General features: G+C 46.3%; 1 protein-coding gene across 1 annotated transcript in view; it reads right to left on the bottom strand.

The window, feature by feature from the left end:
- Positions 1 to 21114, bottom strand: part of RASGEF1B (RasGEF domain family member 1B) — a 223434-nt gene extending 202320 nt beyond the window's left edge. The window contains exon 1 of the mRNA XM_088660602.1: positions 20683 to 21114. Coding sequence (XP_088516728.1) covers positions 20683 to 20751 — 69 coding nt within the window. The 5' untranslated portion in view covers positions 20752 to 21114. The remainder of the gene's footprint in view (positions 1 to 20682) is intronic.
- Positions 21115 to 21586: the final 472 nt, after the last annotated feature.

Here is a 21586-nt window from a genome sequence, read left to right as displayed (position 1 = left end):
TTCCCACAGCCCTCTAAGTCTCCTCCTCCCCGGGTTCCTTCCCAAGCAATCTGAGGCAAGCAATCTTGCCTGCCTTTGCTCCACTCTTTTCATACCTCTTCGGGTTCTGGGAGACCAGAGGGGAGGGGAGCGGCCTGTCGCAGGAGGAAGAGACATCCTAGCTTCCTCACCAACCTGTTTCATCTCTGGCTCTTGTCTACCCTCCTCTTCAGCATCCGCTTCTGGTTCTGGTTCTGGACTGCTCTCTGCCACATACTCTTGCTGCTCACTAAACCCTGTTTCCTCTTCAGCTTCCAATACCTCCTCCTCCCAGTCTGCTCCCTGTTCTCCCTCTGATCACTCATCTCATCCCACCACCATTCCCCTGCCTCTGAGCCTTCTTCCCTTGGTTACCTTTGGGGTTCCCCAGCTGGTGCCTCCAGCCAGTCCATGACAAGATGCTGCCAAAAGAGAGCAGAAAGGAGGGCTGGGTGTATTTCTTCAACTCTTCACATTTGAGGAAGAGCAAGCTCTCCAAGAACAGTATCTGGGTCGTTGCTCCAGCTCACCGCAGGGAACCAAATTGCTCTGTCTGCCACTTCAGTGCACATTACAAATCAAAAGCCAGGGACTTCCACTCTCCTTCTGGATAAAGCAGGCTAAATGTGTGTGCATGTTTTTAAAAATGTATTAAACATTAAGAATCAAAGCAGAGGATTAGAGCTACTGGGAAGTTCACTGTAAGGTCAGGATAACACAGGCTGTCAAGACGGAGCAGCAACAAAAATATTGAAATGCCTCGAATATATGCAGAGAGGGTTTGATGCCAAGAGAGCCATGAAGTTTTTTAGGTTCATGCAACAGAGCGGGAGAACCGGTGCAGATGGTGGCAGGCAGAAGGGGAAGAAGTCAGATAATTCCTTCCAGAAAAGGAAAATTGGCACGTCGCACCTACAGCTCTGGGATAGGTTGATGATGCTGTGAAGAAATCGCCGGCCCCCACAGAGAAGAGGCAAATTGACTTGATGGGAAGAGAAAGGAGGATGCTTGGATATTCCAGTTGCTGAATCTGCACTCCTTAGGATAGAATTCCCGGCATCCTTGTCTACAGAAAGTGTAGAAAATGTACAGTACTGTACTACCTTGTACTGTAGAAAGTGTATTAACCTATGGTCTGTGTGTGTGGTTGGGGAGTTGCATGGTTGGGGAAAGAACAGCGCTGTCCAGGGTCGTAAAGACTGCGGAGAGGATAATTGGGCACACTCTTCCCACTTTGGATCAAATCTATGCCTCCAGGTGCTATAAGAAAGCTGCAGATATTGTACAGGATAGTGTGCACCCCAGAAATGATCTCTTTCAGCTTCTGCCTTCTAGAAGGAGGTGTAGGGTCATAAAGACCAGGACTAGCCGCCTGAGAAATAGCTTCTATCCAGGAGCGATCTCGGTTTTGAACGCAGTGAAAGGAAGCCTGTGAGGGAGGGTCTGTATTCAGTCGTTGGGGCATCAGAATTTAGGGAGGGAATCAGGAGGGGTATTAGAGTTTTTAGGGGGTTAATTGTGTATAAACGGGATGGGTAGTGAGTCAATATGTATTTTTTTGGATAGTAGGCTGATGGTTGTTGTAAGCTTGATGTAGATTTTCAATTTCGTTCTTCTGCATGGGACAATGGCAATAAAGATTATTGTATCGTATCATACAGGAGAGTTCTGGAGCCTACTTTGGTAGGCAATCTAAGCATGTTTGCAGGGACAACGGCCCCAGCTTCCTTATGGCAGTGGAGGAAAGCCCATAGCTCAGTGGTAGAGCATCTGCTTTGCATGCAGAAACCCCCCTGGCTTCTCCAAGTTGGCCTATAATCCTGGAGAGTCACTTGCAGTCGGTGCTACTTTTCTAGAAAAAGAGGTGCCCAAACTCACCATGAACATCTCCCTTGTTCTCTTAGAAAGGCAATGGCACACACCTGAGAGGTGCCAGAACTCAGCTCCAGTGAGTTCAGGCGGGGGGGGGGAGCCCTGTTTGCAACCAGTTTGGATATTTGGTGGTGGTGGCACCTGTCTGTCTCTGGAGACAATGGAAAAGTACAGTAGGGGTGAAGTCAAACCGTTCATGAAGAGAAGAGAAGAGAAGAGAAGAGAAGAGAAGAGAAGAGAAGAGAAGGTTAAGGGGTGATATGATAGCCATGTTCAAATCTATAAAAGGATGTCATATAGAGGAGGGAGAAAGGTTGTTTTCTGCTGCTCCAGAGAAGCGGACACAGAGCAATGGATTCAATCTACAAGAAAGAAGATTCCACCTAAACATTAGAAAGAACTTCCTGACAGTAAGAGCTGTTCGGCAGTGGAATTTGCTACCAAGGAGTGTGGTGGAGTCTCCTTCTTTGGAGGTCTTTAAGCAGAGGCTTGACAGGCATATGTCAAGAATGCTTTGATGGTGTTTCCTGCTCGGCAGGGGGTTGGACTGGATGGCCCCTGTGGTCTCTTCCAACTCTACAATTCTATGATTTACAGCACCTGACGTGGCTGTAGAGAATGATACAGGAGATAAGTCAGTGTAGAATAATTCTCAGCTAGATGGACCACTGGCCTGAGAGATTATCCACACTTACATCCACACTTACACTTGCCATGGTGTCTACCTGAACTGAGTTTGGGTGAGTTTTGGCTGGGGGGGGGACGCCTTGAATGGCAGTTCTGGGGGGAAAATAAATAGGGCACAGTGAAGCATTTTGAAGGCAACTGATTTCATGGAATAGTTGCACAGTTCTTCAGTTCCTCGCCTTGAACTAAATAAGGTTTAACAGTGCTTAACTTTGATGGAATTGTGCCCACAGTTAAGATCAGGCTGCCAGCTTCCCAAGGGGAGTCAGGAATAATGGATTGTTTGACTCCAGGTTTCCTGTGGCCAGAAGCTTATTAATTCAGCATCTCTCTCTTTTTTAATAAAACATCTTGCTCTGAATGCCAGGTGCCCAGGGAGAGTTGCCGCGAAGATTGCAGAGGAATCTGCGTAGCACATCTTAGAGGGGAAACCACACAACCTGCCACAATGGCTTGAGCAGCCAAATCTATTTCACCAGCAGTGTAGCACTTCATTTCAATAAAACCTTCAGACGCACAAATTCTAGTGTTTGAAAAAGCCCGGCAGATTGATGCATCTGAATCATTTATGGTTACAAAACACCAAGATAAAATCACCCTTTAAAAGGCCCTTGCTTGACTCCTGTAAGCATGCCTTCATTTCCCACAATGCCCTTCACCCAAGCTGCTCACAATGGGGTGCAAATGTTAGGCTAAAATGGGATAATCCTCTGACAAGTCCCACTTTTCCTTAGGATGTCCCTATTTTCATTGGAGAAATGCCGCCAGGTATTGAGTTATCCATTTTTATATATGTTGGAAGCTGCCCGGAGTGGCTGGGGCAAGCCAGTCAAATGGGCAAGGTATATACAGTAAATGGGCAAGGTATATACCATAATCAAGGACAAAAGTGGTAAGGACCTAACAGAAGCAGAAGACATCAAGAAGAGGTGGCAAGAATACACAGAGGAATTATACCAGAAAGACATGGAGGTTTCGTACACCCCAGGTAGTGTGGTTGCTGACCTTGAGCCAGACATCTTGGAGAGTGAAGTCAAATGGGCCTTAGAAAGCACTGCTAATAACAAGGCCAGTGGAAGTGATGATATTCCAGCTGAACTATTTAAAATTTTAAAAGATGATGCCGTTAAGGTGCTACACCCAATATGCCAACAAGTTTGGAAAACTCAGCAATGGCCAGAGGATTGGAGAAGATCAGTCTACATCCCAATTCCAAAGAAGGGCAGTGCCAAAGAATGCTCCAACTACCGCACAATTGCGCTCATTTCACACGCTAGCAAGGTTATGCTTAAAATTCTACAAGGCAGGCTTAGGCAGTATGTGGACCGAGAACTCCCAGAAGTGCAAGCTGGATTTCGAAAGGGCAGAGGAACCAGAGACCAAATAGCAAACATGCGCTGGATTATGGAGAAAGCTAGAGAGTTCCAGAAAAACGTCTACTTCTGCTTCATTGACTATGCAAAAGCCTTTGACTGTGTCGACCACAGCAAACTATGGCAAGTTCTTAAAGAAATGGGAGTGCCTGATCACCTCATCTGTCTCCTGAGAAATCTCTATGTGGGACAAGAAGCTACAGTTAGAACTGGATATGGAACAACTGAGTGGTTCAAAATTGGGAAAGGAGTACGACAAGGTTGTATATTGTCTCCCTGCTTATTTAACTTATATGCAGAATTCATCATGCGAAAGGCTGGACTAGATGAATCCCAAGCTGGAATTAAGATTGCCGGAAGAAATATCAACAACCTCAGATATGCAGATGACACAACCTTGATGGCAGAAAGCGAGGAGGAATTAAAGAACCTTTTAATGAGGGTGAAAAAGGAGAGCGCAAATTATGGTCTGAAGCTCAACATCAAAAAAACCAAGATCATGGCCACTGGTCCCATCACCTCCTGGCAAATAGAAGGGGAAGAAATGGAGGCAGTGAGAGATTTTACCTTCTTGGGCTCCTTGATCACTGCAGATGGTGACAGCAGTCACGAAATTAAAAGACGCCTGCTTCTTGGGAGAAAAGCAATGACAAACCTAGACAGCATCTTAAAAAGCAGAGACATCACCTTGCCGACAAAGGTCCGTATAGTTAAAGCTATGGTTTTCCCAGTAGTGATGTATGGAAGTGAGAGCTGGACCATAAAGAAGGCTGATCGCCGAAGAATTGATGCTTTTGAATTATGGTGCTGGAGGAGACTCTTGAGAGTCCCATGGACTGCAAGAAGATCAAACCTATCCATTCTTAGGGAAATCAGCCCTGAGTGCTCCCTGGAAGGACAGATCGTGAAGCTGAGGCTCCAATACTTTGGCCACCTCATGAGAAGAGAAGAATCCTTGGAAAAGACCCTGATGTTGGGAAAGATTGAGGGCACTAGGAGAAGGGGACGTCAGAGGACAAGATGGTTGGACAGTGTTCTCGAAGCTACCAACATGAGTTTGACCAAACTGCGGGAGGCAGTGGAAGACAGGAGTGCCTGGCGTGCTATGGTCCATGGGGTCACGAAGAGTCGGACACGACTAAACGACTAAACAACAACAACAACATATACAGTAAAATTATTACTTTTGTTGTTGTTTAATGGGATGTACCTATTTTCATCGGAGAATGTTGGAGGGTATACACTACACAGGCATTCCCATTTTCAGTATGAATTAAACCAATTATACTTAACAACACCTGGAAAGCAATGGCCCAAGAGGTTTTGCATTTGTCCCGTGCTTTCCAGGCATGGATCCAAGTGGTTTTGCCTTTGCACCACCATTTTTCCCAGGAAAAACTGCTCTTCACCAATGAATCAGAGCAATCCAGCAGCATAGAGGGGGGTTTTTCGGGGGGGGAGCAGCAAGGCAAGCGGACATGTGGATGAGCCCTTAAAAACTTTAGAGAAGCATTTATTTTTTATAAAAAGAAACCTATCTAATGATGCTAACTTTGAAAAGAGTATAAGAGTAAAAAGCAGCCTGAAAGGCAGTTGCTCTTATTAAAACTGGCAGAGAGAATCTTCTTTGTTTTGGTCAACTATGATTCCATTTTTAAATAATACATGGCAGCCTTGCACTGAGCCATCAAAACGCAGCCAACTTCTGAATTCTATCAAGATTTCTCTTCTAGTGCTGATTGCGGAGCCGTTTATTAACATTTCAGTCCTTTGTCAGGTCTTGTCCTTTAATATACCGAGCTATCAACTTGTCCAGTCAGATAGGAAAGAGAGACTTAAAAAACAATTCAGGTTCAATAACGGGCAGCATTTCAAAGACTGGGTGCAATTTATTTCCTGCACGGATGTCCCGACCAATTCCTCCTGCCCTTTTCCCTTGACCTGCAATGTGCTTCCCTCCCATCTCATTTATCCAAGATTGTGACAGTATTTCATTTCCAACCATGGGTGAAAAGCAAAAAGAAAAAGAAAAGTCTGCCAGCCGACGTTGCGCCAATTATGTCTCTATCTCCTTTCCAAGAACCTCCAGGTTATGTTATCAAAATTTATCAGGAGCAGATTTATAGGAGATATTTTCTTTCCCTCACTCCCCCCCCCCCTGCTGTCACTGAATCAACTTGACATCCAGTCTTGTCTCAGAGTCTGGCATGCTGTTAGCACAAAGGTGAGGGGGGGGACAGTGAGCTGAAGAACTTGCAAACACCATGTAGAACATCTCAGTACACCGAGAGACACCCAAAAGCTTGTCCATCTGCAATGGCTGGACGTGCCTGAACTAAACACGTTGCTGAGCACTGCACCCTTTAATGATATTGCTTAGCTGGGATGGATGGAAGAAGAGGCGTGTTTTGTGGGGTATGTTTATAGAAATTCCTGACTTCATATGCCCTGGAACGTAGCCTGCTGTACAGAGGTAGGAGTCACACCTTTCCACCCCTCTTGCCTCTGTACACAGCCACAACTGGCATGTGGATCTTGGAAAGTTGTTCACAACTTCTAGACTGGAACAGATGCTACTCAGCCCTGCATTAAGGGCTTTAACCCCTTTCAGCATGATCTTCTGCTGGCTTGCATAAGACAGGGTTCTGTCTTGGGCCCAGTCTTATCCAACATCTTTATCAATGACTTGGATGATGGGCTTGAGGGCATCCTGAGCAAGTTTGCAGATGACACCGAATTGGGAGGGGTGGCTAATACCTCAGAGGACAGGATCACACTTCAAAATGACCTTAACAGATTAGACAACTGGGCCAAAGCAAACAAGATGAATTTTAACAGGGAGAAATGTAAAGTACTACACTTGAGCAAAAAAAATGAAAGGCACAAATACAGGATAGGTGACACCTGGCTTGAGAGCAGTACATGTGAAAAGGATCTAGGAGTCTTGGTAGGCCACAAACTTGACATGAGTCAACAGTGTGATGCAGCAGCTAAAAAAGCCAGTGCAATTCTGAGCTGCATCAATAGGAGTATAGCATCTAGATCAAGGGAAGTAATAGTACCACTGTATTCCGCTCTGGTCAGACCTCACCTGGAGTACTGTGTCCAGTTCTGGGCACCACAGTTCAAGAAGGATACTGACAAGCTGGAACGTGTCCAGAGGAGGGCAACCAAAATGGTCAAAGGCCTGGAAACGATGCCTTATGAGGAACGGCTTAGAGAGCTGGGTATGTTTAACCTGGAGAAGAGAAGATTAAGGGGTGATATGATAGCCATGTTCAAATATATAAAAGGATGTCATATAGAGGAGGGTGAAAGGTTGTTTTCTGCTGCTCCAGAGAAGCGGACACGGAGCAATGGATTCAAGCTACAAGAAAGAAGATTCCACCTATACATTAGGAAGAACTTCCTGACAGTAAGAGTTGTTCAACATGGAATTTGCTGCCAAGGAGTGTGGTGGAGTCTCCTTCTTTGGAGGTCTTTAAGTGGAGGCTTGACAGCCATCTTTCAGGAATGCTTTGGTGGTGTTTCCTGCTTGGCAGGGGGATGGACTGGATGGCCCTTGTGGTCTCTTCCAACTCTATGATTCTATGATTCTATGAAATCTTAAGAATCTCCCTACAACGTCCCTGCTCTCTGCTTATGACCTGCCTGGCTTCATTCTGCTCCTTAAATTTAAGAGCAGTGGTAGCATTTATACAGAAAACATGCCTGAGCTTTCTTCACAGGCATTACCAAAGTATTCTCACAAAAGCAATGTCTAAAGAAGGCCAGTGTTGTCCCCCTTTTGAGGATCGGAGGCTGAGGGGTAGTCACTTGCTAAGCCCGTCATTCAAGATCATGACTTCCCAGCTCACCACTCACACTGTCTGAGCTCTGTTGCTTCCATCAGATTTCATTTCAAGGGGAGGGGTTTGGCAAAATTAGGAAGCCCGGAGCTCATGAGACTCCGTGTTTTATTCATAACATTTGTGTGTCTGTACTTATCAAACGTTGCTGGAATAAACAGGCATTAATTAAATAGCCAAAGAGCTCACAAAGTGAGCAAACATCAATTAAGGGATTCCATCAAAAGTCTAATTAGAGAGCTCATTAAAAAAATTCCAGCCCCTAAAGGAACTCCACCCTCAAACAAATTCCTACACAAATAAACATGTAGGTCTCAAGGCTAAGAACTTGCTGCAACTGCTCAGTTGTGTCATACTGAGAACAGGATAATAATAATAATAATAATAATAATAATAATAATAATAATAATATAGTACCCTGCCCATCTGGCTGGGTTTCTCCTGCCACTCTGCACAGCTTCCAACAAAATATTAAAATACAGTAGTCCATCAAACATTAAAAGCTTCCCTAAACAGGTGTCTTCTAAAAGTCTGGTAGTTGTTGTTCTCTTTGACATTTGGTGGGAGGGTGTTCCACAGGGCAGGTGCCACTACCAAGAAGGCCCTCTGCCTGGTTCCCTGTAACTTGGCTTCTTGGAGTGAGGGAACCACCAGAAGGCCCTCGGCGCTGGACCTCAGTGTCCGGGCAGAACAATGGAGGTGGAGAAGCTCCTTCATGTATACTGGACCGAGGCCATTTAGGGCTTTAAAGGTCAGCACCAACACTTTGAATTGTGCTCGGAAACGTACTGGGAGCCAATGTAGGTCTTTCAGGACCGGTGTTATGTGGTCTCGGCGGCCGCTCCCAGTCACCAGTCTAGCTGCCGCATTCTGGATTTGTTGTAGTTTCCGGTTCACCTTCAAAGGTGGGGCTCCACATAGAGCGCATTGCAGTAGTCCAAGCGAGAGATAACTAGAGCATGCACCACTCTGGCGAGACAGTCCGCGGGCAGGTAGGGTCTCAGCCTGCATAACAGATGGAGCTGGTAAACAGCTGCCCTGGACACAGAATTAACCTGCACCTCCATGGACAGCTGGGAGTCCAAAATGACTCCCAGGCTGTGCACCTGGTCCTTCGGTGGCACAGTTACCCCATTCAGGACCAGGGGGTCCTCCACACCTGCCCGCCTCCTGTCCCCCACAAACAGTACTTCTGTCTTGTCAGGATTCAACCTCAATCTGTTAGCCGCCATCCATCCTCCAACCACCCCCAGACACTCACACAGGACCTTCACCACTTTCACTGGTTCTGATTTGAAAGAGAGGTAGAGCTGGGTATCATCTGCATACTGATGAACACCCAGCCCAAACCATAGCTGCCAAGTCTCCCGTTTTTCGTGGGAAACCCCCGGATTTTAATCCGTTTCCCGCTGTTATCCCGAATAGAAAAAAATCCCGGAAATCCCCTGGATTTCCTACCTGCCAGGGAGGCTCCATTTCGGGTGCCGCTCTACCCATATCTGGGCACCGGAAATCGGGCAGAGTGGCACCGGAAGTCACTTCTACGCATGGACATGTGTAGAAGCGACTTCCGGTGCCGCTATGCTCATGTCTGGGCACCGGAAATCCGGCAGCGCCAGCACCGGAAGTTGCTTCTACACATGTCCAGACATGCATAGAAGCGAATTCCGGTGCCGCGCCGCTGCAGATCCCACATTTTTCAGCGGAAGACTTGGCAGCTATGGCTCAAACCCCCTGATGATCTCTCCCAGCGGCTGCATGTAGATGTTAAAAAGCATGGGGAAGAGGACAGAACCCTGAGGCACCCCACAAGTGAGAGCCCAGGGGTCTGAACACTCATCCCCCACCACCACTTTCTGAACACGGCCCAGGAGGAAGGAGCGGAACCACTGTATAACAGTGCCCCCAGCTCCCAGCCCCTCTAGATGGCCCAGAAGGGGGGCAATTGGGAGAAAGATACATGAGTGGCTCTGTAAGTATGACCATGGGCAAAATCTACAAGTCCCACTTCACCATTTAAGGCAGGCATCCCCAAACTGCGGCCCTCCAGATGTTTTGGCCTACAACTCCCATGATCCCTAGCTAGCAGGACCAGTAGTCGGGGAAGATGGGAATTGTAGTCCAAAACATCTGGAGGGCCAAGTTTGGGGATGCCTGATTTAAGGACATGAAAATTACTTCCCTCTACGTCCAACCAAGGCTGCATACACCACAAACATTTAATGCAGGGGTTCCCAAGCTGTGGTCCATGGACCACAATTGGTCTGCAAGATTCAATCAGGTGTCCTGCGAATTTGCTGCTGAAGATGGGAGACAACACATCCATTGCATCAAATATTGATATTGATTATTAATTGTATTTTTATGGCTTCTTTCATTTCCTATGTACTGTGTTTTATTGTGTTGCAAATTTGAGCTCCATGGAATTCATACCACGATACAATGAAATACAGTATATAAGAAATAAAAGAAGCAATAAAAATACAATTGAAAACCATGCAGCATCTAGCAGTGCAAACTACAATTGCTACAATAGGCTGAAAAGATATTAAGTGGTCCACCTTCGGCAGTTTTCAAGTGGTCTGTGGGGAAATTTAAAACACTTTCCTCTTCCTTCACCCAAAGAACCCAGGGAATGGCAATTTATCAAGCATTCTGGGAACTGTAGCTCTGAGAGGGGTAAACTACAGTTCCCGGAATTTGAGAGGGTGCTATTTAAGTGTATGGTGTATATACAGCCTGAATGTCCCAGAAATGCCACAGTGTAGATCAGTCATCCCCAAACTTCGGCCCTCCAGATGTTTTGGACTATAATTCCCATCATCCCTGACCACTGGTCTTGTTAGCTAGGGATCATGGGAGTTGTAGGCCAAAACATCTGGAGGGCCGCAGTTTGGGGGTGCCTGGTGTAGATAGCCAGCACTTCCCCAGCATTGGATATTCAGAGATAAACTATCTTTGACTGCAGAGTTTCCATTTTGCACTATTATGGTCAATAGCCTGTGACAGATCATTTGCTACTTTTAAAGATAAAGCCATCTAACCAAGTGGCCAGTATCAGATTTTGTGGCCATGAACTCCTTATGTTACATCTGTATTAGAGGGAAAATACTTCCATTTCTTTCTCCTGAATCTACTGCCATTGGATTTAACTGGATGAACTCATTCACTTTTTCCCCCACCTTATTTGTAATTTTATACATCTTTGCTGTGTCCCCCTGCACACACACACAAACAAACAATTTGTCAAATTTCATGTTGCAAAGGAACAGAATTCATGGGTTTGGTTTTAAGGCTGTTGTGCACAGGAGAGCCAAAAATTCACAGTAAGATTAAAAGTACATGGGGAAGTTTTGTTCAGGATGATGGTCACAGGAGGGTCAAAAGTTTAGGCACAGAGGTTTTGCTCAGAATTTTTTTCATAGTTGTTGTTGGGTGGGGGTTTTTTGCAATTAAGGGGAAATAGAAATTTATCAAAGACTCTCCTCTCCTCCTGATTCACTGAAAGCGGAGAAGTCAAAATATTGTACATACGTCAATATAGAAAACTGGGTAAGCCAAAAGGTTGTGGGGTCAGAAGCTTGAAAAGTTGGAGGTGAATAATTGCAAGAAATAAAAAGAGATGGGGCACTTTAAGAGATCCAAAACACTGGAAAGTGCTAGAGTGCACAGGAAGTAACCAGGAAAGGGCAAGGAAGAGACCAAGAAACTGAACTAAGGGATGTATATTGATAAGTACTGTCTTGGTTAAGGAAATAGCGCAGCGGAGGTATAGCTGATTTTGTCCTAATGGGTAACAGCTCAAACTCACCCACCCTCTGAAGATTAAACCAAACATCAGCAGTCATTTTCACTCTGCCTGCCCTGAAACTTACAAATACAGGTACTGTATCACCAGACTGAATACTGATCCCAAATCAAACAATTGCAGTACCATGGACAGCAACTTGTGCTACAGTAAATACAAGGAGATAAGATAGATGGCAAGATAAATGAGATTTTTCATTTTCCGGTTCATGTGTCCATTGCTTCCTGTTGAATGTCATATCCTAAGAAAAGGCAAATCTATTCTTCCTCTGGGGCACCCCTATGAAAGAAAATAGTCTGAAGAGGGGAGCCGGGGTGGGGGGGGACTGCTACCGATATTCTAGTAGGGCTGTTTGTGCTTGCTGTAAGTCATTTAAAAAAAACCCAACAAAAAACAGTTATTCGAAAAAGTAACCTATAAATGATTAAACAATTCAGATTAAGAGATTATGTTCTGCAAGGCCCTTACAGCTGATTCAAGTGAAAAATTGACATCATAAAAAATCTAACGGGCAGAGGGGCAGAGTGAATTGGTGAGTGGTGGGCTTGTAGTTTGTTTGTTTGTTTTCTCCTGGATGTTGAAAGCTGGCTCAGCACAAATGTCAAGAAGAGGATGTTAATGAAGATAGAGAATTCTCCAGCAACCCAGAAATGGGCCTGAACCATACTTCCCCTCTCCTTTTCAAGGAGCGGAATGCACACATGCTAAGATGCAGAAACAACAAACCCCAAATAGAAATTTTCTTCAGCTTTCAAGGGGTGGAGTGAATGTGGGTTTGAGTATGCATGCACATTAGAGCAGGCATCTCCAACCTGCAGCCCTCCAGATGTTTTGGCCTACAACTCCCATGATCCCTAGCTAACAGGACCAGTGGTCAGGGAGGATGGGAATTGTAGTCCAAAACATCTGGAGGGCCGAAGGTTGGGGATGCCTGCATTAGAGACTTGCCTCCAGTCAAAATGTGAGAGAGGGACTAGCAGCATATGCATCTTTACTCAGAAGTAAGTCCCAGCTTACTCTCTGGAAAGTGTACATCGAACCAGAGCCTTAAACTGAGCTTTTGCATCTTTGTGATGTCCCACTGTTTAATGGTTCCATCCTCATCTCTGTACTGCTTCTGCAGTTTTCAAATGTGGGAGAGACACCTTCTCCAAGCAGGAAAGCCTAGATCAGGGATGAGGAGCCTGTTGCTGGACTACAGAGACCAACGGGTGAAAACTCGAACAAAATATGGGAGTAGGGCAGGAAACATGGTACATGCATGCCATTTGAATGGCAACTCAAATATTTTATTGGGGAGGGGGCAAAGAGACCTTGGCCCCTAGGAGTTGGATCCTATGAAGGCCATGCTGGACGAGGCTGATGAGAGTTGACGTTCAACAGCTTGTCGAGGGCCATGCATTCCCCATCCCATGGCTGGATGCAAACTCAGAGCAGGACCTGGAAGACGTTATGGGTGGATGACTGACCCCCTGCACACAAGCACTTCCAGCGGTGAGGTTCTGTTGCAGATCCCACTTATTAATGATACTAGAGTGGGGCTGGGGAACTTTGGCCCTCCCAGTGTTGCTGGACTCTCCCACCAGCCCCAGCCATCATGGCCAATGGCCAAGGCTGTTGGGAATTGTAATCCAACAAAATCCCCCACCCCTGTACTAAAGGAATACAGTGCACATTGGTTCTCAAACTTAATCCATTCCAGAAGTCATAGAATCATAGAGTTGGAAGAGACCACCAGGGCCATCCAGCCCAACCCCCTGCCAAGCAGGAAACACCATCAAAGCATTCCTGACAGATGGCTGTCAAGCCTCCGCTTAAAGACCTCCAAAGAAGGAGACTCCACCACACTCCTTGGCAGCAAATTCCACTGCCGAACAGCTCTTACTGTCAGGAAGTTCTTCCTAATGTTTAGGTGGAATCTTCTTTCTTGTAACTTGAATCCATTGCTCCGTGTCCACTTCTCTGGAGCAGCAGAAAACAATCTTTCTCCCTCCTCCATATGACATCCTTTCATATATTTGAACATGGCTATCATATCACCCCTTAACCTTCACTTCTCCAGGCTAAACATACCCAGCTCCCTAAGCCGTTCCTCATAAGGCATTGTTTCCAAGCCTTTAACCATTTTGGTTGCCCTCCTCTGGACACGTTCCAGCTTGTCAATATCCTTCTTGAAATGTCGTGCCCAGAACTGGACACAGTCCGTACCAAAACCAAAGCGTTCCAAAACCAAGGCACTTTTTCCCATAGAAAGTAATGCAGAATGGATTAATCCATTCCAGACTTTTTAAAAAAACAATTGAACATGAATTTTACTATCTAACGAGGCCATTGATCCATAAAATGAAAGCAATAAACAATGTCTTGCAGTCAGACAATGAATCAATCAATCAATAGCTGAACTGGGTTGCACACAGTCACACACACACCCAAAAGAGCCACAAGAATGCAAAATAAATAGCAAAAACAGACAAACCTCAGCATAACACTCAAAATGGAGCACATTAGGCTTCTGAAAAACATTCGCAAACCGGAACACTTACTTCCGGGTTTGCAGTGTTTGGGTTCCAAGTTGTTTGAGTACCAAGGCATTTGAGAACCAAGGTACCACTGACGCTAAGCAAAGATGACTCTGAGAAGTCTGCTAGTTTGGAGAAGTATGCAATCTGCTCCAAGCCCCTTGGAGAACAAGGGGGGGTAGAAGTATAATGAGGAAAGAAACATCACCTTTCTCTCTCAAATAGCAACGTGTGGACTTCACAAGGTAAATATGACATTGGAGTCAATAGAAGCTATAGCACCATGGGAATCCCCACTCCCCTGCCTTGGGACCTGGGATTTATTGAAGCAGGATGCAAAAGACTGAACTTGCACTTTGACATGCAAGCCATATGCTCTGCTATAGATGCATGCCGTCTCTGTTCCTGCCTGTCACTTCAGGGATATTTCGAGGCTGATCTATCTAGCCTCAGGGCTTGTTATTAATATTGTCATCTAATCCCCCCCCCCCCCGAGGAAAGAAGTATTTCGTCTCCGCAAGGGTTTCACAGTGCAATGCTTCATCTTAAGAACACCAGCAAACAACGATCATTTCACTCTTTTTTCTCTCTCCCCACCCCTCCCCACCAAGCCTTCTTTCAAAGGCAACGTTAAACGAGGGAGGCTTGCTCAGGAGTGAGTTGGAATAAAAAGGCGCAGGATTTCAACCCAAAAGCCTCTGCCAAATGAGAAATTGGTCGGGGGCTTTTGCAGGGCATTTTGAACCACTCTTTCACTGCAAACCTACTATTGCCAAGGTCACCCAGTATCAAGCTAGATGTGATGATATCCAGATCTTTGAGCTATTGGCTCAAAGAAAACTTAGATGATTTGCCTTAAGCAAAGCATTTCTTTAAAATAAAAAGTGGAGAAGGGGCAGGAGAACTGGGGTGTGATGCAAAAGATGTGAGGCTCAGGAATGGGGACCTGCTTGAGATCCTAGGTGTGGCATGTACCTTTAAGGCACCTTCCCACCACTAAATGACCCTTGGAGCTGTGGTTTGCAACGAGTGCTGGGAATTAATAGCACTGTGCAGGGTAAGTGACAGCTCCCAGAATTATTTGGGAGAAGCCATGTGTTTTAAATGTCCAGTATGTACATGGCCTTATTTATTGGAGGTGCCAGGAACCGGACCTGGGGCGTTCGGGCCAAACTACAACTTACACCAAGAGAACTGTGTTTAATTCCCCATTTTTATTTCCCTAAATGTGGAGGTGAGGTTGTTGCAAGTTTGATCCTCCAAGTAGTGTGGATGTGGACTAGGGATATATAAACCTGCTTCCTCTGTTTCTACTTTCCCAATATAAATTCACACCACATCCCGGCTTTTTTGCTCTGTGGTGGGAAAATACAGGTGTGATACACGGGGACCTATATTTTCTCCCCTGCGGACCAAAGTAGCAGCTTGAGTGGGGCAATTTAGATTGGGGAAAGCAGCAGGGAGGCAAATAGTTAAATGCCCCCCAACCCTTATGCTGCTCCCCCATTTATACCAGCAGCACACAGACACACACTCGCAGTTGTATCCAAGTCAGGCTCTCCTGTAGCAACTTCTTGCTAGCCCCTTCTACACTCAGAGCATGTCCTCTGCGGCTGAGCTACAACCCCTCCCCCTACACCCAATCCAAGGGACTATTTTGTATGCCATGAAGAGTTTCCCCAGCCCTTCTTCTCCCTCCTGAAAATCCACGATAGTTTTGCAATGGATTTCCCTGCAAGTGGGATTATTGCTGTTCAGCTATTTCCAGTGGCTGGCTATATTTACAGTAAGATTAATGAATCCTTCATCATTAAAGCCCCTGCTATTGAGATTGAACTTTATTCACGGCAAACTGGGCGGCGTGTAAAGCTATGCATAGTTTTAATTAGTCCATTTCCCTCAGAGGCCTTCGGCTTGAGGTTCGGGGAAAGAATCTGAGTGGCTGTCAATAAATTAAACCATTACATGAACGCAGCATAGTCCCTTCTCTTTATTCACTGCTGAAAGCTCTATATTTAGGACACCTAGAAACCCAAAGTGATTCATCAAAGAGTCCATTATTCTGCAGCATCTTAGGCTTTTCTGCTTCCCAGTGGGATTCCTGTTTCTTTGAGGGCTGCGTTCAAGGCATAAATTCAACAGATGAAGATGGGGTTCCAGGCCCCTGAAAAACAGAATATATCTCCCATTCCCAAGCTCCCATAAGCCCCTCTGTGTGCCTATTGGGTTTCCCAATGGGAGATTAGGGGAATCTGCCAGTATACTGGTGACCCTTGAAAGACTTTCTCCATCTACAGCAGCCATGGGGAACCCCATGACTCTCCAGGGGTTGTTGGACTCCAACAGGGCTGTCTTTGATCTTTCAAATTTCAGCAACACCCTGTGCGAGGCCAAAATTCAGCACACCGCCCTGGCTCTCACCTTCCATTCTGCTCAATTTACTATGTTGCATAGTCCTGTGGTGCGGCAGAACTGGTCACACTGCCCTAAATCGACCTCTGACTCCATCTACAATCCTATGATTCTAATATCCTATGAAACACCCGTTACTCAAGCTTTAGGTGGGTTACGCTTCGGGTTGAGTTCCTAGGCGACATCATGCCAAAAGTTTCCCCTTTCTCCAAAACTGGAGGCATCATCCCTTGTTTGTTTGTTTGTTTGTTTGCATATATTTAAAATATGCATTGGCAGCTCTTCAGCCACCACTCGGAGAGCATCTTCAAAAGGGGGGGAAAGATAAAAACACAATAAGACGTAACAGGCAAATTTGGCAGACGCTTAACAAGTCCTGCATAAATGAACACAAATCAAATGGCCTAGGGCAGTGATGGCCAAACTTGGCCCTCCAGCTGTTTGGGGACTACAATTCCCATCATCCCTGACCACTGGGTCCTGTTAGCTAGGGATGATGGGAGCTGTAGTCCCAAAACAGCTGGAGGGACAAGTCTGGCCATCACTGGTAGGCAAATGAAAATAAAACCACCGTCTTTTCTCTCTCTTCAAAGTGAAAACAGATGATGTCAGGCAAACTTTTCTGGGGACAGACTTCCCTGAAAGGGTGCTACGGCTGAAAATGCCCCATCTCAATTCACGATGGCTACGCAGACACCATAAATTTAAAGCACAGGTGATCCCACCCACCCCCTGAAATCCTGGGAGCTATAGTTTACTTTTCACGGGGCTATAATTCCCAACACCCTCAAACTACAGCTCTCAAGATTTCTTGGGAGGTGAAATGCGCCTTGAATTTCTACCACCCACTTTACTTTTTACATGTTGGGTGAAGTGAGGTATCAGAGGCGGCACTGTCAGGATTCCTGGGTCCTAAGCTTTTAAAGCCAGCACTTTGCATTGTGCTTGAAAATGAACACACACACACACACACACACACACACACACACACCCCAGCTCAGTCTTCCTCTCTGATGTCAGAGTCACAAGGCTGTACATATCTCAAAATTTGCAGCACTGGGCGGGGAGACGCTACATGGTCTGGTGAATCCAAAGATACATTTGAAACATCAAACACGCACGGAGAGAAACTAAAGGCCTCTTTCATCCAACACACAAAAGCAATTCCAGACGAAGAAAGTATCAAATGGAATTAGAAGCGCTTGCTAATTCACCCTCTGTTCTTCCCTGAGTACCAAATGCTTCCCGACACTCAACTTGATGATGCTGAAGCCTTTTGTGCTGTCAGATGTAGGCGCTGCCAGAGGAGCCAGCTAATTTTAGACGACCCCAAGAGCCGGTTGGCTGTGCCTGTGTCTTTTGATGGGACTTTTCGGGAGAAGCAAATTGCTCTCATGGGTCTGAAGTGCGCATGGCACAGGATGCCAAAATGTTGCACGGAATATATCTTGAAGTGAAATAACAACAATAATTTTAAAATGTCCTCCTACACATGTGTCTAATGAAGAAGCAAAAGCTTGCAGTGCTTGAAGTCCTGTTCTTCAGTAGCTCCTGCCATGGCTTGCGAGGCCATCACAGATAAGGCCCTGCTCCTTGCAGACATTGATCTGACCATGGCAGACTATTGAGTTCAAAGCAGCGCGTCATTTGATGATCACATTGTGGTGGGGGAGAGGAGGGTTCTGATGGGAGAAGTCATTCCCAAAGGTCTTCTGAACCAAAGGGGCTTTATAAGCTAAGCCCATCGCTTTGAATTGTGCTCAGAAACTAATTGGGAGCTAGTATAATTCATTCACCACAGCTGCTTCATGCTCCCATCACCTCCCTTGCAGCTATCTCCCACAGCTGAGCCATAAAAGTGATTTGCAAGGGAGGCAATTATATCCTTGTCAGCTGCAAAAAAAAAAACAACCTTCACCTGTTGCAATTTTTTTTAAGTTTTTATTGGGTTTTTTAAACTAGTCCCCCAAGTAGATTTCTCCCATCCCATCAGAGTCTGAAGTCTAGAAGTATATTTTTCTTTCTCTCTTTTAAAGTACAAGTTGCTTCCTCCATGGTAGAAAGTGGGGGGGGGCTAAATAGGTGGAGTCTTAGAGGGACTGTACAAGTTGCCATCTGACCATTTGATGCATGCTCTGTGCTGTCTGCTGAGAAGAGTAAATTTGCTTCTTCTTATGCGTATTTGTCCAATAGCAAATATTACAAAGGCCACACAACTCTTCAGAACCCCTTCCTCCAAAAGGAAAATAAACATGTTAATTAGGTCCATGCTGGGCTTATATTTTGGGTTCCGGGGAGCAGTATGGAAGAAAACAAAGGGCCAACAAAAGAGGGGTGCTTCCTGTAAAGCCTACCAAGGCCTAACTGCACCACAGGTGTGTTTTAGAGCAGCGCAGGTGAGCCATCAGTGAAGCCTGCATGAACTGAGAGCACGCCCTAAAAATTCAACACAGAATCCCTTGCAGTGGACCCCCAGGTTCCCTGGTGCAGAGAGCTAGAAAATCAGTGGCTTAACGCTTCTGTCCCAGGAACTCAGCCCAGTGTGTCTTCCAAGAAAACGTCCTTAGGACTGGGCTGCTATAATATTCCTCCCTGCCTCCACTTTGTATTCAAATTTCTGCTGACAAAGAGCTGAGGACAGCAGAAAAGACACTGGGCTTAATCTTTACTTTTGCCATAAATCGTGCTTATTGCTCGCTGCCTTCCTGTCGTTGTTGGCTGCAAGTTGCCTGTGCTGGACTGGCTGGAGGTGGCACGATCCCAAGCATGGGGCCAAAACTCCGGGTGGATTTACTAGATATCTGTGTAGCTCCTTTCCTCGGGGAGATATAAGTAGGAGTGGCCTCTTTTGATCCTCACCACAATCCAGAGAGGTAGCTTAGCCTGAGAGACAGTGACAGACAGGGATAGCTCAGTTGGTAGCACACGAGACTCTTGATCTCAGGGTCGCGGGTTCGAGGCCGGCGTTGGGCCAAAGATGCCTGCATTGCAGGGGTTGGACTTAGATGATCATTGTGGTCCCTTCTAGCTCTACAATTCTTTAAAACCCAGGGATTCCTTGCCCATATCCAACATTACTGGGAGGGAGGGCCGTAACTCAGTGGCAGAACACCAGCCCTGGCATCTCCCTGGCATCTCCAGGTAAGGCTTGGAGAGAGTTTTGCCCCAAATCCCGGAGAGACGCTGCCAGTCAGTTTAGGCAGTACCGAGGCAAGATAGACCAGTGGTCTGACTCAGGACAACACAGCTTCCCGTGTTCCTGTGTACGCATATAAATCTACACATTCCAACTTTAGAAGTCGTGCCATCTAAGCAACCTCCCCAAAAGATGCAAAACCAGCTTTTAAAACTCCTAAATACAATGCCCAGGAGCTGAGCCAAAGTTATTATTTGCGAGAATCGTCTTGCATTGCTGATACTTAGAAAGCACACACAAGTCTGCAACCTTTTTTTCCCTCTGTCATTTTCCAGCTCTGCCACAGTTAAAATACACCTTCTTCATTCACATTCTGGACCTTGTGTTCCCCTCCACACACACACACACATATACACACATTTGACAGTTTACTGGAAGTCACTTTCTAGTTCAAGCGCAATTTCCTTTGGGGAATCATCAGGGGATACAGACTTTACACTGAGAACCTGTTCCCAGACTAACAAGTGCCCTGGCTCCTCTCTCCGCCCACCCATCCCCACCACCACCACCACCTCCTCCACCACAGCAGGATGATTTCAACCCTCCAGAGAAGCAGGCAGGAAATATCCCTGCTTGGGGAAAAGCTACAGATTGCCCAGCATGTGCTGCGGATGTCAAGAGGGTGCAATTAAACGCCCGTCAACTGACAGGTAACGCACTGGTGTGTCAAGTGGAAGTCAGTTCGGCTCTTGTGCTGGAGAACCACAGGTGGGTCCATCTCCTCCTCCACCACCACCCTTCTTTTTACCCCACCCAGAAGGCAGGCTGGCTAGCACTTGGAGGGGTGGGGGTGGCTTTGATGACCGAGGAGCCCAGCTCAGGCCAAAGGACCACTGAGGCATTTTAAAGAAGCAAGCTATAGCAAGCACAAACGCAACAAGGATATCATCAGGTTTTTTTATCCCCTTAGCTTGCACACCTGCACCCTGCAAAACCTTCTGGCACTTACCTCGAACATGGGGGAGTGTCCCTTGCCTGGCAATGTGCAGCCCAGAAGCACCGCGAGAAACTTTGCCATATACAAGCAGAGAGGAAGGGTTTTCGCCCAGAGATCTTGTTGACACTGTGCCAGGTAGAATATCCTTTGAAGGCGTAGCAGCAGCAGCGGCGGCGGCAGAGAAAGAGAGGTGCTTCCTTAGAGCCAAGCCCTGGCCATTCCTTCCAGGAGAGAGTCTTGTTTATCCAAGCTCTTTCTGCCCCACCATTGTGCCAAGGAGATGGTGCTACGGTGCGGAGGATCCCCTCCTGACTTGCCCAGGTCTGAAGAGGCCTTAATTTGTGAGAGGTAAGGCAGGAATTGGACAGATCCGCAGCAAAAGAGGGGACCGGGGCTCTGCGATGCTTGCTTCCAGCCTTTCCCAGCAAATGTCACTATTACTACAGTGAAAAGGGGAAGGGCCCCGCAAGGGGGAGGCAAGAGGGACAACGGTTGGAGCGCATGAAACGGGTGGGAGGGGGAAGGAAAGGGGGAGCGCAGGATCGGAGCTGCGCCAAACTGTCTGTTTGCAACAAGAGCTGAAAAGGGGTCAGGAGGCTAACAAAGGAAACGGTTTCAGATCTAAAGTAGGATCTTTGCGCATCAATTTCCAGGCTGGCTAGGGGTGCAAGCCAGATCGTTTCTGGCCCCAGAGCAATGTACTGTATGTAGATTGGGCACCTCCGCCGCAATTGCACACACACTCAAAAAGAAAAGAGTTGTGTCACGTGCAAATTTGCGTTCTCTTTTGCAAGTGGGATGGTAGGTTCCCTCCTCTCAAAAAAAGGAAAAAAGGTCAAGGGCCGAGCACAAGTAAAAAATGTCAGTAGAACTTTCTCCCATAACATTGTTTCCATATTAAAGGTAAAGGTAAAGG

This window comes from Zootoca vivipara, chromosome Z1 (assembly GCF_965207765.1).
Source record: "Zootoca vivipara chromosome Z1, rZooViv2.hap1.1, whole genome shotgun sequence".
Lineage (NCBI taxonomy): Eukaryota > Metazoa > Chordata > Lepidosauria > Squamata > Lacertidae > Zootoca > Zootoca vivipara.
Note: the sequence above shows the minus strand (reverse complement) of the source record. Positions and strands in the feature narration are given on the sequence as shown.